Source organism: Peromyscus leucopus, chromosome 3 (genome assembly GCF_004664715.2).
Source record: "Peromyscus leucopus breed LL Stock chromosome 3, UCI_PerLeu_2.1, whole genome shotgun sequence".
Classification (NCBI taxonomy): domain Eukaryota; kingdom Metazoa; phylum Chordata; class Mammalia; order Rodentia; family Cricetidae; genus Peromyscus; species Peromyscus leucopus.
Genome location: NC_051065.1, coordinates 9,328,101 through 9,342,812, shown reverse-complemented (window position 1 = coordinate 9,342,812; position 14,712 = coordinate 9,328,101). Strand labels below are relative to the sequence as shown.

Genomic DNA, 14,712 nt, shown 5'->3' with positions numbered 1-14,712 from the left:
GAAACAGGCACTCCACAGAGGAGGAAACTGGTATGTTTTGGTGCCTAAAACACCACAGAACATTCCAGGCTAAGTACACTCCAAGCCAAGTAGAACTGGAGGAGAATGATAGAAGCTAGGGCTTCCCCACCTGCAATCTTAAGGGAAAGGGAGAGGAATTGTCTCCTTTTAGATTTATTTGATATTGTGTCACAGATTTAAGGATAATCCCATAAAAATGAAAATTTACATGGCAGCAGGGACTAAAGAGAAGGAACAACAAAACTTCTAAAAATCTGCAGGAAAGAAGGTACAAAAAGAGAAAAGTCTTTAAAAGGAAGGAATGGAAGAAATAAATGTATGTATCAATAATCACAATAAATGTAAATGAATTAAACTTTCTAACTGTTTAATGGCAGGGACTGGGAGATAGATTTCCTTCTAAAACCACTTATATGTTTTTTAAATAAGTATTAAAGCATAAGGACACAGGATCAAAACATAAGTATTAGAATCAGTTTGATTTTAAAGCAAAATATTAGAAGAGATAAAAAGATGAATCATATGACAAAGATACCTTTAACCCAGATGGCAGTAATAATTTAAAATTACTAATAATCACAGTCTCAAAATTTCACAGAAAAATTTAATAGAACAAACCATAATCTTAGTGAAAGTCTAGTCCAGTTCATTTCTCTTATTAATTGATTGTATCAGTTTTTTTTCTGTCATTCATTATTTTCTTTTTTGTAACACACAAACCTAAAATTAAGGTGCTTAAAAAAGCAGTCATTTGTAAGCTCATTGTTTTTCTGGGTCAGAAATTCAAACTAGGTCCAAGTGGACAATTTTTCTTCTGGTATAAGTTGAGAAGATGGATGGATGTATGATGGTCAATATTCCTATGAGTTTTCTGGAATGAGGAAATAAGTTGGTGGTAGTTGTTTATTATCTATTAGGTTGTTGGAACTTGTTCATGCAATGAAAGTTCTGAAAGAGAAGAACTTTGTAGGAAGAGAGCAAACCAAAAGGTAAAAACAACTTTTAAGCTTTTACTCATATCTGCTAATGTCCCATTGACAAAAATATTTAAAAAATACACCTGGCCTATCTATATAAAAAGTTAAAGACTTTTATCTGCTATCTTACTGCAAGGGCATGGAGCAGGGGAAAGATTTTTATAATCTACATATTGAGAAAGCATGAAAGCAAAATGTATTAGTAAGGCTGTAAACAAATTTAAAAAAAAAAAGACTTGAACATCCAGGAATGCCATGTAATTAGTGTGCATAAAACATGTCTTCACAATTAAAAAACACTAGAGGTTTAAACTGGTGATGACATCCTAACAAAAAGTTGTTCATGGACAAAGGTATATAACAGTATCAGTAAATGTGAGATAATCATCTTGTTTTTCTGAGGCACGGTCTCGCTATGTGGCTGTCTGCACTGGCAGCTCTCTGGCTTTTGGCTTGCCAGTGAGAGTCGGATTACAGACATACATCATTGTATTCAATTTAGAACTGTTCTTTTATGAACCCCATTTTTATTTTAAAACTCAATTAAACCCAGAATGAGTCTTAAGATAATTCTTTTATAAGATAACCTTTTGAAAATCATACTAACAGACTTTAAAATCTTTCTAAATACATCCTTGATGTGAACAGAATCCATAACAGGAATCATAACATTTAAAATGGAACACTAATAAAAACAGTATGGCATAATTATACTTTAATGAAAATATTAGTGCTAAATCTTTATATTGGAAAAGAAAAATGACAACAACAACAAATCATTGTAAATTAGTGGGTTGTACACTTCCCCTCAAGTTAGAAAAATAACAGAATAACCCCAGGTCACTAGAAGGCAGAAAAAGAATATAAATTAATGAATTGTAAACCACAGATGCATTAGGAAAGTCAACAAAAACAAATGCTCTTTGAAATATTAGCAAATTATACAAGTTTCTACAGGAAATAACTAGAAAAAACAACAAAAGACAAAAGCATTCAACATTAGGAAAGAAAGAAAATAATTACAGATTTTGTAAGGTATTGAAACTAGAAAAACTAACTAGCTTTTTGAAGTACTATTACCTTAATAAAACTAGACAAGTATGATGTAATAACTTTTATAAGAGATATTGATAGTAGGCACAAATTATTAGATGTATGTACAAATCTTAATCAGCAAGCCAAGAATACCTCAATGTCTAAAAAAGTCAATGTAATTTGATATATAAACACAGGAAAGGGAAAATTTGATTACTTCAAAATAAACAGAACAAATACTTGATTACACTCAACATTTACATAAACTATGCATGTATATATTAATATAAAATGCCTCTCATGCATCCCATATAAAAACTTTTAGCTAGTTGAAAAGAACATCATATTCAATGATGAACTATAAATGTAGTCTTCAAAGAAATCAAAGGACATCTATTAGAACTACTATTATTAACTATGGGGCTGAAATGCTAAAATTTCCAAGCCAGGTTAAAAAATAAGTATAAAAAATGGAAAGAGGTAAATTTTTATTATCCACAGTGAACATTTACAGAAAACCTGAAAGTCTTAACAGACAGAACAATTACAAGTCTGATGTTACAACTGGCTCACAATGGGGAAATAAGTACAATTCAATTAGCATTTCACACCACATTGGAAATATTATATTAGGAACAGAAATATTGAAAGTATAACTTTAAAACACAGTACAGGTAGATATTTTAAAGGTATGGACAACAATGACTACCACAGACAAAAGAAAAGCCGTGAGTATGTGTGGTAGACACCTGAGGTGCTAGCTACAGAGACCAAGGAAGATGCCTGAGGAGTCTGAGACCATCATGGAGGTACATACACAGAGAGAGGGGGGGAGGGAGGGAGGGAGGGAGGGGAAGGGGAGGGGAGGAGGAGGGAGAGAGAGAGAGAGAGAGAGAGAGAGAGAGAGAGAGAGAGAGAGAGAGAGAGAGAGAGAGAGAGCGCTAGAGCAGTAGTGTAACAGTTAAGAGACATGCATTAAGATGATGGAAGACAGTTCAGTAGAAACCTAGGCAAGTGAAAGTAAAACACTCATTGTGTAGGGGAAAATGACTTGTGGACACAGAGAAGCTTCATCTCACTAAGAAGCAGAAAAACACCAAACTCCCTTCACTGACTGCAGCAGACAGGATAAAATTTAAGTCCATTGATATTAACAGTTGGCATGCTGTGAGGATAATGAACACACATACTGCTAGTAAGCCTGTAAATTAATGCGAGCTCCTCTAAGAACCATATAGCAGGAATGCTGTCAGGCTCTCACCTGGAAACAGATGGCAGGATAATTCAAGGAGGTTTGATTTACAAAGACATTTTAAGAAGGTGTGAGCCAAGGAGCTGTTACCACTCCCAGACCCAAAGGGGCAAAGGGAAGGGAAGAAGGGTCCTGGGAGCCAGAAGGAGCAAATCTTACAGACTCTGTCAAGAGACGAGCTGTGCCTGTCAGTGAAGGGACACAGGCAGCATAAAAATCTTGCAGGGAGGGAGCCAGGTGAACAAATTAATGGCTGGATCACATGTCCAGCAGTCATTTTGCTGTGTTTCCTCATTGGCTAAATCTAACCAGCAGGTGAAGGGTGTGCCCTCCCCCGGAGTGGGAGCAGGTACAAAGAGGCTCTGGAGGGGGCAACTACGGTACCTGATTACAAATATTTGGTGTTTGTACAGAAAAGAAACGTTTGTCACGTTTGTTCAGATGTATGCATGGAGTATAGAGTACAGGTCTGTTGAGAGGACTAGAGGAAATCTAACACAAATTTATTAGTGGGAATAGGCAGGTAAAATGGAGTGGGATGGACGTGTGATGATCTACAGTCCATCTTGATGGCTCTAAGACCACAGATGGCTTAAATTTTATAGAGGTGTTTTCTGTTTCAGATCTGCAATAGATGGCAAATCTCAGCCTTTGAGTTCACACAAGTGACTGAGAGGGAGAAGAGAAACAGAAAACACCTTATCAGATAATTTAGGCTTCACTTGACCTTTGAGTGCTGTCTTGTGGATTCTGATACATTTGTGTTAGTTTAGAGCATTTAAGTATTTTTAAGGCTGGCAACTTGGAGATGAGCTCTAGCCTGGTGTACACCAGGTCTTGGGTTTGATTCCCAGCACATGTGGGAGAGGAGAGAAAGACAAAGGAGAGGCAGAGGGAGAAAAAGGAGAGATTTTAAATGTTTTCAATATTATGTATCACTTATGAAAAATATTGGTTCTGGCAACTTGCCAATTTTAACTTCTCATATAGAATATATTTTTCCCACATAAAGCATTGTTTTATTAGAATAGCAATAAAAACTACAAGTGCCACCATTTATTCAGTTTATACCATATAGAAGATATTGTCAAAAAATGCTTAATCCACTTAATTCTTATAGTCATACTGGTTTCATTAAATGTTTATTCAAATACAGGTTTTATTAAATTAGCTAAGTGACTGATGTTAGCTAAATGCTCAACTAAAGGTAACAGTTTTAATTGATTTTCTTCATGTGTGTTTGTGTGTGGGGTGTAGGAGTGTGCATGTGAAGAAGAACAAAGGTTGACATGAGAAGTCTTCCTCAATTGCTTCTCCACCTTACTTTTATTTCTTTTCGTGTATGGAAATTGCTGTTTCCTTGAAGTTGTCTACCACCTCTGGCTCTTACAGACTTTCTTTCCCCTCTTCTGCATAGAGCCCTGAGCCTTTGGGGGGGGTATAATGCGGATCCTTTAGGGGAGGGGGTATAATGCGGACCCTTTAGGGGAGGGGTAGAATACCGACATCCCATTTAGGCTGAGCGCTCCATATTCTCCCACTCTCTGCACACTGTCCAGTTGTCTCTATGTTAATTATCATCTACTGTAAAAAGCTTCTCAGAAGAGAGTTGAGTGGTGTGCTGATCTATGGATATAGCAATGTTCTTAGGAATCATTTTATTACTAAGTTCATTTAGAAAAGTAATCATAGTAGTTTTTTCTCCTATGGTCCATAGTCTATCTAGTCTCAGGTTCTCAGCCTCATTAACAGTATCAGGTATGGGTTTCATCCTATGAAGGCCTTCAACCCAATTAAAAAAAAAAGTGGTTGGTTACTCCTACAGCGTTTGTGCCAGTATTATACCAATTGGCATGTGTTATGGGAAGGCTCTTGTTGTAGCTCACACGGTTCATAGTTGGGAAAGATTGATGATTACTTTTCTCTTTTGGTTGCATGTATTAGCACCTTCCAGCATTCTGAATGCTGGCCAGTAGGGGCTCCAACTTATTTATCAAGACAGTGTCTGTTACTGCACCTGGAGCCCTCCAATTTTACCTGTGTGTGTGCTTCCTTAATAATGGGCTTATAAGCACACACTACTGCACCCAGGCTTTACATTGGTGCTAGGGATCTGGCCCCAGGTATGATGCTTGGTCAGTAAGCATTTACCTTCTGAGCTGTGTCCTTAGCCCTTGTTGTTCTCTTCATATAGCCTATGTTTAGTCTTCCTGGAGATATAACATGCTTAGGCAACATGGCTCCTATAAGCAGAGGAAATTTTCAAAGTATTGGCTGATAGGTAAGAACTGTCGTAAAAGATGATTTGGAGGGCACATTGTGCATTCACTTCAGGATGCTTCATCAAGAAGAACAAATGCACTCCATTTTTTCTATGTTATTACTTCTATTTTATCTAGAAAATGATGTAAAGTCTTTGCATAACTCTAAATTTTCTGTTTGTATTTCAAGTTCAGTCTTGCTACAGAAAAACTGTGTTAATAGTATTATCACACTGGCATGGTGTTCATTGTAACATTGTTACTCACATGGACATTTATGTATCTTTCCACTGAAAGTCTTGCTGTAATCCCTCTACTGGCAGCAGGGAAAGCTGTGCATATGCAGTTCCACAAATTGGTTTAATTGAATAAACCTTGAATCTGTGACGGAAATTTGCCTTTACATTTGGCCTATATCTCTAGAGAGTTCCCACATAGTGTTCTTTGCCAATTCCCCTTTGTTTAAGCTGTTTTTGTTCTGTAGGAGGGTTGTAGACTGAGATTGAGTCCTACTGCTAGGAAGAAAGATAAGCGAATTTATTGCCACACTGTGGAAAATTAGTATAACAAGACAAAGATAAAACAATTCTTTCCTATAAAAGTCTTATACATTTTTTACTTACTGTTTCTCTTAACAGCAATAGTACTTATGTCTTCTGATCACTTATGAAATATAATATGTATGTAGCTACAGTACTTATACATAGTAAACAGTAATTGTTGGAATGAGTTGAAATGCTACTACAGGCTGTAAAATACTGGCAACAACCAGGTATTAACAATAACTCTCACAATGTAATAACTGTGAGTGTGAGGGCAACACCAACCACAAAAGCACTTGTGAAGGGCCCAACTTGCCTAAGCATAAACTCTAACAGTTCTATTCTGACTTCAGAATTCCAAATTGAATCTGTTTATTAGGATGACATGACTCTGGATCATTTAGTGTGAGAGACAGTCTATGCTCAAGACAAGCAAACTAAGACCCAGAAAATGTACAAGGTAGTGACATGAGAGCTCAGCCCCAGGATTCTTCTTATTTGTCTCTCTGTTAACACTGAGGCCAGCAGCAGATCAGGACTTGTGAGAAAGCATGCAAGAACAGACATAGACTGCAAAAAGAAAAGACTAAAATGTTATAAAGAAACAAAAAAAGGGGAAGAAAATTCATAGAATAGTCACGAAAGGGTCATTTAAAAGAAAAGAAAATGATGAAAACATTAGCTAGTGGGGTGAGCCCAGAGATGGTGCCACTCTTAAAATTCTATGTAGAAATATCCCATAGAACTAAAAACAGGTTCCTTTTGTTTAGGTTACTGATAAGGTAATCTGCATTTACAGGTAAAGAAATAAAGCACTGCTCCAACAGTTTGGAATTAGTCTCTCTAATAACTAACAAATGTGTCACAGAAGTCCAGTATAACATTTTTGTTGGCACTTGAAGTGAACGTATTACTCACTAGTGGATGTGCCAACAAGAAAGTCCCCACCCTATTTCCACCCCCTCAGAGCCACAAATTATTATTTATTAGGCAGTGACAGAGGGACTTGGAGTGTAAAACAGAAGTCATCATGGTTATCTAGGTTCTCAAAGATTAACAGTCAGCTTAGTGTTAAGATCAAATAAATTCTGGCCCTATAAAACTTCCCATTAAAAAACCCTCAATTTTATTTGGTACTTGAAAGTGTGGCTGGCTTCATTTTTGGGTGATACCCTTTTCAACGAATTTATTTAACTCATTTAAAATCAGATTTTAATTGAAATAATTTCCACAGGACAGCCCTTAGAATTGCGCTCACCACTTACCTAAGCCTTATATTTTAACATATATATGCTAAACATACAACACACAAATACACACACACACACACACACAACACACACACACACACACACACATGCTAAAACTGAGTGTTTTAAGGTACTCTTAGAATTTTCACTGTCTTATCAGGTTAACACAGACTTTATATAAGAATTTTAGCTAATGTTTAGAAAATACTTTCCATGATAAAAGTGAAGCTACACCATGCAAACACCCAGAATGCATCTAAATAAGTACTTGAGACTTGTAGCAATAAGTACCAATGTTAAAAGCTATCAGTTGCTCCAAACCAACAACAAGTTTCCACTGGAAAAAGAAGAGCAAATTAAACCCAAACCAAGCAGAAGAATGTGTATAACAAGGACTGAAGTAACCAAGGAAACAAGAAAACATAAGAACAAGAGAAACGTGACATGACCCAAGGTTGCTCTTTGAAAAAACTAACTGTAAAGGAACTGTTATACCCAGAACAAGGGTGAGAAAGGGTAGAGGATGTCTCCCAACTTTATGAAAAGGAACTCTAAGAATGAGTTGGGGGAATCAGAACACTGGTAAACTTCTGAAAAAGTGTTCTTGTTCCTGATGACCAGTGAGCAAAGTTGTACTACATCTTTGCTTGCTGTAGCCCATGTGGCATCTCTTCGGCTAGCTCTGCTCAGTGTTCTCACGTTTCCTGGAAGTACTCGGATTCTGTCACATCCTGCTGGATCTCCCAGAATCTCTTTTGAAATCTGAGGGGAGGATCCCATAGCTCCTGTGTTCTGTATGCCCGTAGAGCCAGCACCACATGGACGAAGCCAAGGTTGGCCAACAACTCAGCCAGGAGCTGGGCTCAATTGGGCCATCTCTGCAGTAGTCTCCGAGGGCCTGGAGGGTTGAATTCAGACAAAGAATTGCCCGGACAGTTCTGTGTAAGCAGGACATCCATGTCCTGAATTCTCAAAGCAAACTCTTGCAAATGAATTTTTAGATACTTTCTGCCCCATGAATCTACAATGGGTGGTTCTGGACAATTCCTGAGAAACCTATAATGCCTCTTCTTTCCTACTGTTCTGTTTTCTCTGTGGTGACTAATCTCTCAGGCTTCAACTTTATAGGCCCCTTTCTGGCCAACCTGTAACTTTTCCCACTCTTCCTCCTCTGTTTTCTGCTCACAATTCTCACAGTAAATTTAGCTAAAAGCAGCAAGCTGTACTCATACTATAGCTTGTACATTGTGAACTTGAATTTGCTGCAAGCAGACTAACTAGCCCATATTTAAATTAAGCTTCACACAAAGTCTTAGAGATACAGATAAACTTTAAGTTCTTTACACTTTTCACTGCCACGTGGAACCTCATAGGTAAAGCCTTTATTGTCTACATGTTTATTGACAAACCTGGTTCTTATAGGCTCCCACCAAACTGCCAGCCAAGCTCTGCTTCTAGCATTCTGAACTTTTTCTAGCTGGCTTCTCTAAATTTCTCTGAACTTCATATGGTCAGACAGGGTATACCCAATTCCAGTACTTTTTTTTTTTCTCTCTCTCTTATATTAGATTTCCCATGACTATGACAAAGTACCTGAGCAAAGCAATTCAAGAGCAAAATATTTTTGGCCAAAAGTTTCAGAGGTCTGGCTCTATTGCTTTAGGCTTGTGGCAAGGTCAAACACCATGGCTGAGAATGTAGACAGAGTGAAGCTGCTCTGCCTAGGGCAGCCAGGGAGCAGAAGGAACCAGTAATAAATGTGCTGAGGACAACAAAACTGTCTTAAAGATGGTGGTAATAGGGTAGAATCAAGTGTGTTGGCTAGTTTTACGTCAACTTGACACAAGCTGAAGTCATTTTGGCATTTTGTTAGAAACCTCAATTGAGAAAAATGTCCCTGTGAGACTGGTCTGTGGGCAGGCCTGTGGTGCAGTTTTTTGATTAACGAATATGGGAGGGGCCAGTTCACTGTGGGTGGTACCACTCCTGGGCTGGGGGTCTGGTTCTGTAAGAAAGCAGGCTGAGCAAGCCATGGGGATGAAGCCAGTGAGCAATACCCCTCCATGGCCTCTGCTTCAGTTCCTGCCTCCAGGTCCTGCCCTGACTTCTCTCAGTGATGGAATATGACCTGAGAGTTTTAAGTGGAAATAAAATCTTTGTTTTCTAAGTTGCTTTTGATCATGATGTTTTATCACAGCTGTAGAAACCCAAACTGAGGGGAAGTATACTCACTTTTCAGATACTTCATTTCAGCACATGGCTATAATCCCAAAATTGGTTCCAAATACAGGAACATTTTCTGATTCAGACTAATTAACGTAACTGCCAATGACAACATCTGTCTCTGTGATTGAAAGAGGCACCAAGTTCCCTATTTTAGGAGCAGTAACGATTTACACTCCTTTAAGCCTGTAAGGTCAACTAATCAGAGTGAGAAGGGAATTACATTCTAGATATCAACTGATTTTAAATCATAAGGAAGTCCTTATTAATTCTATTGATATATTACCTGGAGAAAAATTTCAACAAATATAAAATGATGCCCTAGTTAATTTTAGACTGTAATCTGGAAATCACACTGTATTTGCCAAGGCAGGAATAAGACTTTCAGAAGACGTGGCTGCTACTAAATCTATAGTATTAATTTCCTCACATTTGAAGAACACTGGAACAGAGTACTTCACCATTGTAAAGAACTATATGATAACTCTGGAAAACAAGTAATGTAAATTCACAACTGAGAGCTGAATTTGGAGCTTGATTTTGTTAAGTAAAAACAGTAGTAACACATCCAACCAAAAGAAGACCAAGCATTCTTCTTAAAGTGCACTGAAGTAAAAGACCACCAAATGGTTAATGAGGTAAATGCCTATCATTTTCATAATTTATTTTTAAAAGAAAAATAAAAGTAATGTGTATTAAATGACTTCTTGTAAGTGTGTGTTGGGAGTGATACACCGTGCTAAAACAAATCCCATGTTTCTGTCTATGTCTTGAACTTGCTTAAATAGGAAATATCACGACAAGCATGCCTGCTTTAACAGTTGAGTGTTGGATGCCCTTCACCATGTAATTACTTCCCAATGACACACAACCGAGTACCTCTACAGAACGCTGGTTTGAACCTAGCAGCTTTGGGATTAAGACTAGGCAGAAACTGCTACTCCTTCTAGTCCTGACCCTCTCCTCTCATCCTGCAGCTCTCCCCCTTCGTTTGCTGTCACTTTTAATGGTAGATAACTGCCCTTTTCAGTACGGCACTAAGTCAACCAAGATTTGGATACCATACTACCTGCTACTGCTGTTTTACAGTTCACTTTTAAAATCTGAATATCAATATTTCAAATTGAGAAATAAAATATATACATTCTTAGAGATGAGAAATTATATACCAAATGCCATTCATTTTCATAATATTCCTAAAATACTATATGTAGAATATTTAGCAAAAATAATTTCCATAATGCTAACATATTTTATGCCTTACATACTTTTTCTTAATTGTATTTTTTTATTCTGCATGTAAAAATTTTTAAAAGTATTTATAAAATGATTTTCATGTTTTACTATTATCTTGTTTTCTCTGATACTTTCACAAAAATTCATAATTTTCTTAGCAATGTCATATAAATAAATGAGCAGTAAGATGATCCTAATTATATAATAACCAGAAATGAATAAGGCCTAAAAGGAGTATCAACTTATGAACTCTTTACAAACACTCTAAACTTCTTTATGACAAGTGAACACACTTTCTCTGAATGTAAAGAATACCAAACGTTTATTTTGCATGTGATTTAGTCAGGTTTAAATGAAAGAATTAGCCATAATTTCTTGATTGAATTAACATAAAAATGTAATAAACTATATAATTCAAACTGAAGTCACCTTCTAAAGAAAAACTCTGTTTTATGTTATCATAATTTTTCCTATGGAGTATGCACAAGGAAATAAAGCTGTGTTGTACAACAAATGATTAAAAGCAATGCTGGACACTCCGAATAAGATGTGCACACATAACTTAATCAATATTAGGATTATTTTCTCTGGCAAGTTAGCTTGCAGATGAAAAGCAGCAGCCCAAATCCACAGACTGTAACTGCTGACCTCTTCAAAATTCGACTCTTCCACGTAGATACTTCTTCTACTAATGGGACATGAGTTGGATCATTTTCCCGTTCCTTCTGCATCTGATGTTTAGTATGGGAGACAAGAGTTAGGGGACAAGATACTGAAAATTAAAACATTTGAAGAAAAAAGTTCATATTAACTCACTGGATTTAGAAATTTTTTCTCAAGACTCCATGACAGATTTAAAGTGAACATATATGCCTCTTACCAGAATCCTTTCATAGATGATTATTACTTTTACAGTAATAATAAATACTTTTATAGATTATCACACTTTAAAATGGTGTTTTTATGTCATGAGGCAAAGTTCCTTTCACGTCAACTTAAAGTTTCTATTTTAGCTCGAATGAATAACAACTGGAATTTATTTCCTTCTGTATTAAATTTGACTAGTGTTCCATAAAAGACAGAGCCAGTTTTATAGCAAGTCTACCACAGAGGTTTAGTAAACATCAGAAGACATGGCGTTGTAACTGCAGGAACAAATGTGTCAAAGAATGTATATAGCAGTTCTTAGCAATAGAGTCAATTTCCTAGACTGCTTCTAAACTCCCAGAGAGAGACATTTTCTATGAAGCAGCCTCCCAGGGGCTGGAGGGAAGAGGTGAGAGATAGCTGCTGGAATGGGTCAAGAGGAGAATGAGCAGAAAGCAAAAGATCTTTAAAAGATAAAAAGAACTGGACACATTCATGGAGTGATATTTACTAGAAACATCCTGTACTGGGGTGACGATAGAAATACTTTCAACAATAGCAGGAATAATGACTCTGAAATTCTACAGTGTAAATATTTAATTTAAAAGTCTGCAAAATTAATTTCAAATTTATAGTAGAAAAATAGACTCTGATGCCAATCTCATTAAGACCATAATCTTGGTTTAACTTCCAAATGGCTTCATTCAGCAACAGATTCTTTTTTGACACTGATGCTCCATTTACTGAATCCGAGGACAGTCATTCCTTTATTAGCCAATGACCCTTCCTAACAAGAGTGTCAGTGTGTTGGTTTGAAAGAGAATGATGTGGTGTTAAATGCTAGCCTTGACCTCTCCTACCCTCTCTGTTACCTCTATACACTTATCTGTGATAACTCGTATACTTCTTTGAAAAGTTCCTATTAATAAATTTTAAACTTCCAAAAGCTTAAAAAGCATGATAACATATTCCCAAATACAAAAGGCTCTCCAATTTTCTGAGTAAAGTCTCATTACAACAAGTACTGTTCATGTAAGATTAATTTAGAAAAATCAGTCCATTCATTTGCTCAAAAATTAAGACTTTTCTGACTAAAGAATAGTATGTGCCAATGTTATGGGCCAATCAACATATTTCCAGGTCAGTTTTTAAACAGAAATTTTGAATTCTAGATAGATAATGTTGACAGAAAAAATACTACCCATGTAGTAAAAAAAAGATGAAGGTTCTTTACACAGGCATATATTATTAAATTAAATATTATGGTATCTAATCATATCCATGTTTTAGATTCAGTAAGTTTTAAAACAATTCTTCTTACTTTTATCTGACAAAGAACTATTGGTTCTTTCTCTCTAATTGCGTCTAACTGCTCTACCTACATCCAGGCTTTAGTCTGAAAAGTTAAATGAGTACCCACTCCTGCCACAAACATGCTTTCAGGAGTTTCCTGTATTTAAAGTGATGCTTTCAAGGAAGTGTCTATACACAAATCTTTCTGCTTTTCCTTCGATTCTCATGAAGAATATCATGTTGGGTAAATCCCACTTTTCTTCCATTCTAAATGAGATGGAGGAAGTAAGGATGAACGGAGCTATCATTTTTGTGCTCTCAGCAGATTCAGACTCTACTAGCTTGTGCAGGCTCTCAGCATCTGGTCAGTGGATGACTGTCACACACAATACAACTCCCGAAGCACCTCTGTCACTGGAAAGGAGTTGATGTGCTTCAGAGGTTGAAATGTATTTCTTAGTTTCTCATTTAAAGCATCCTCAGTCCACTATTACAGAATTTGCTTCACAACTTTGTTCTGGGTTTAAAAGATTTCTGGTGATTAAATATATTTTACTAAGGGAGATGATAAATTACCTTGAACATGAAGTTTGCTTTTAAATTTTTTTGATAAGACATTGATGAAAATATTAAATGAATCTTAGGCTAATAGAACTATAAATTTCAGGTGTATCACAAAAGTTTTGCAGACATCAAACTTATTTATTAAATTGACAGGGACTCACAGTGAGATTTTTAGGAAACTCAGAGTGTTTCCCTTTATTTTCTAGCTTCAATAAAGGTTGCTATTTCTGTAGCCTGCACCTAGGTATAGACAATTATTTTTCTGTAGCCTGCACCTAGGTATAGACAATTTTTTAAAGGGGGAAAACAACCTGCCTTTAAATCCAGACATATGCCATTTCTATGTGAATATAAAGACAGATAAAAATGCCCACATTTTAAAAACAGTTAAATTATAAGAGATGATAAAGAGTCTGACTAGTAGAAATAATACTTCATTGCCAACCTTATCTCATTAACACAGCTAATAAGTATTTCATGGGACCTTTTTGCATTTATAAGTAACAGTGTAATTTCTATCTTTCACAAGTGGATGAATGGTTTTAATTATTCTCCCTTAGTTTCATATTATTTTTTCTGTTTTCTGTGCTGAGGATTGAACCAAGGGCCTGGCATGTGCTAAGCAAACACTCTACCCCTAAACTCTAGCCCAAGCTCCTGAGTGCACAGATTAGTCAATAAACATACCATAATTATTATACTATTTGCCTTGTGTAGGACACCTTGTATGGTCCATACAATTTTGGAATAAACTGCTACCAAGAAGTAGCACTATTTTCTAGGTGGTGTATAAGCAGCTTATCATGAGGGTATGTCTAATGAACTCTAGACACAGGAAGCACATGTTCGTTCAGCACGTGATCCTTTAATGGCCACCAGTAGCTGTTTCTTATGTGAACCTCTCCCTCTGCAAACTGTCCTTGTACCATTTCTCTATGTGCCTACTGGTGCCCTTGTTAAACTGCTTCAAGTTCTAACATTCCGCTGTGAAAGAGTCCCAGCCATGCGGAGGTTAAATCTATACCTTCTGAATCAAATCCTTCAGCTTGCAGACCTCTTCATTCAAATCTTCAACATTACTGACCAGTTCTTCACAAACGGAAGTAAAACTTCTGGGAGAAGCCCACTCTAGCACTATCTGTTGAGATTTCCAAAAGTTACATTAAAAACAGAAATGACTTTTCACAATTT

The 14,712-nt window shown here is 36.5% G+C and overlaps 1 protein-coding gene across 1 annotated transcript in view; it reads right to left on the bottom strand.

Annotated features, from left to right (window-relative positions):
- Nucleotides 1-11,096: 11,096 nt before the first annotated feature.
- The window catches only part of Asz1 (ankyrin repeat, SAM and basic leucine zipper domain containing 1), a 40,701-nt gene continuing 37,085 nt past the window's right edge, over nt 11,097-14,712 (bottom strand). The window contains exons 12-13 of the mRNA XM_028871794.2: nt 14,546-14,659; nt 11,097-11,528 (exon numbers count right to left, since the gene is read on the bottom strand). Coding sequence (XP_028727627.1) covers nt 11,376-11,528; nt 14,546-14,659 — 267 coding nt within the window. The 3' untranslated portion in view covers nt 11,097-11,375. The remainder of the gene's footprint in view (nt 11,529-14,545; nt 14,660-14,712) is intronic.